We start from the raw sequence: 2,470 nt of genomic DNA, 5'->3' as shown, positions 1-2,470 counted from the left end.
CAGTTCTAAGTGGGAATGCTTTCAATTTTTCCCCATTCAGTATGATGTTGGCTGTGGGTTTGTCATACATGGCTTTAATAATTTTGAGGTGTGTCCCATCTATGCCTATTTTGTTAAGAGTTCTTATCATAAAAGGGTGCTGAATTTTGTCAAATGCCTTTTCTGCATGTATTGAGAGGATAATATGGAAATCAAAATATTTTTTCAACTAAATGATCGTGGAGATACGAATTCTCAAAATATGTTGGATATGGCAAAAGCAATTCTGAGAGGAAAACTCATAGCCTAAATGCCCACATCCAAAAGACAGAAAGGTCACAAGTCAGCAAACTAATCAATCATCCCAAGGGACTGGAAAAGGAAGAGCAATCTAATCCCAAACCCAGCAGAAGAAAAATATCCAAGATCAGAGCAGAACTAAATGATATTGAGAACAAAGGAACTATATGGAAGATCAATAAAACAAAAAGTTGGTTCTTTGAAAAAGTAAACAAAACTGGCAGGCCTCTTGCTAGATTTACCAGAAACAGAAAGGAAAGGACTTTAATAAGCTCAACTAGAAATGAAAAAGGAGAAGGCACAACTGATATCACAGAAATACAAAACATCATGTTTGAATACTATAAAAATCTCTATGCCCCAAAACTTGAAAATATGGAGGAAATGGACAAATTCTTAGAAACACACAGATTCCATAGGCTCAATCAGGAAGAAATGGAATTCCTGAACAGACTAGTATCAAGCACAAAATTTGAAGCAGCAAGAAAAAATCTTCCAATAAAAAAAGTCCCAGACTAGACAGGATCACACTCTAAATTTTACCAAACCTACAAAGAAGAACTGGTACGTATACTGAAGAAATTATTCCATAACATTGAAAGTGATGGAATACTCTCCATCTCATTCTAGGAAGCCAATATCACTTTGATAACAAAGCCAGGAAAGGACACAACAAGAAAACTATAGACCAATGTCCCTTATGACTATAGGTGAAAAAATTCTCAATAAAGTCTTAGCCAACCAAATTCAACTGCACATCAAAAAAGTAATTCATCATGACCAGGTGGGCTTCATACCAGATACTGAAGGATGGTTCAACATATGCAAATCTATAAATGTAAATCACCATATAAATAAAAGTAAAATAGTGTATTCTAATGATTTTATGTATAGTGTTTTACATGTATTAATTAGGTGTTTACTCATACATTTTGGATGCTTGATTTCATCAGTTACTGAGAGAAATTAGGTTTACATTTTTTTTTTGTAATCATATATTTTTCTATCTTTACTATTCTTTTAATTTTGGCTTTATGTATTTAAATGTGTGTTATTAAGTGAATACCAATTTGGAATATTTGTATCTTCCTGGTAAATTGAAAAACTCTTGTCATTATGAAATGTACCTCTTTATTTCTAATAGTGCTTCTTGCCTTAAAATCCACATTTCCTGCATTAATATAGCTTCAGAATCATCCTTTTGGTTTGTGTTGGCATCCAGCCCTTTAATCTCTGTGTCGTTATATTTTTATAGGTCTTTTTTTAGCAGCATATTAGATTTTTAATAAATACAGATTCACAATCTTTGTCTTTTAATTGATGACCTAACTTTGTATACTGGAAAATAATTTTACCTAAAACATAAGGTAACACTTTGGATGCGGGGTATAAACTAGTAATCCCAAGTCATAATCTAAAAAGAATAGTTAATATAGTGAAAGTGGCAAACAAATATGGCAAGACTTTCTGAATGTCACTTTACTCATAGTGATATAGACCACAACGTAGCCTGTGAAAAACATTCAGGAGGTTCCTATCATAGAAGTAGCAAATCATTAGAATGTTTTGTCAATTCCTAAGTAATAAGTTTACATTTTTCTTTCCCAGACTCAATGCTACTATCAAGGAAATATTGAAGGATATCCGAATTCTGTTGTCACACTCAGCATGTGTCCTGGACTGAGGTTATTTATTTTCTACCATTGATTATGGAACACCGTAGTTATGCTATTTGGCTGCTGTGAATTTGTTCTGTTTATATTAAGTGTGAGAGGATTCCTATGTGGAGATTATTCAATGATATCCTGCTCTGAACATGTTTCTAATTCTCTTTTCCTCAGTTTCTTCACTGAAAGAGACATTTCTAATTCCCTCAAAGGTTTAGATTTCCTGGCCTCTTTGCTCTCTTATTTTTTCTTAATCATGGAAATGACAATTGAACATTCTTCATTATAAGAGTGGGAGGAGCTATGTTTGAGATAGTTAAGTCACTGACTTGAAAAGCAGAGGAATTATTAGTACTTGATCATTGTAATAGTGGATACTTGTACATCTAGCAATTGATAAGGTAATTTCTGCTGATTTTGCAACTATAAAAAATGAAATGGAAATGATTTTGTGGATTAGGAAAATCTTTTGTCTCTTCAGAATCATCACTAAGCATTTGGATCAAAATACTGGACTGTAAATG

General features: G+C 32.8%; 1 protein-coding gene across 1 annotated transcript in view; it reads left to right on the top strand.

The window, feature by feature from the left end:
- Positions 1-1,887: 1,887 nt before the first annotated feature.
- LOC105821316 (disintegrin and metalloproteinase domain-containing protein 32-like) overlaps positions 1,888-2,470 on the top strand; it is a gene marked incomplete at its 5' end in the record, with an annotated part of 177,515 nt that continues 176,932 nt past the window's right edge. The window contains one exon of the mRNA XM_012658013.1: positions 1,888-1,964. Coding sequence (XP_012513467.1) covers positions 1,888-1,964 — 77 coding nt within the window. The remainder of the gene's footprint in view (positions 1,965-2,470) is intronic.

The sequence above is a fragment of the Propithecus coquereli genome, unplaced genomic scaffold (assembly GCF_000956105.1).
Source record: "Propithecus coquereli isolate 6110/MARCELLA unplaced genomic scaffold, Pcoq_1.0 Scaffold568, whole genome shotgun sequence".
NCBI classification, from domain to species: domain Eukaryota; kingdom Metazoa; phylum Chordata; class Mammalia; order Primates; family Indriidae; genus Propithecus; species Propithecus coquereli.
The sequence above is the reverse complement of the archived record's forward strand: the minus strand, read 5'-3'. Positions and strand labels throughout refer to the sequence as shown.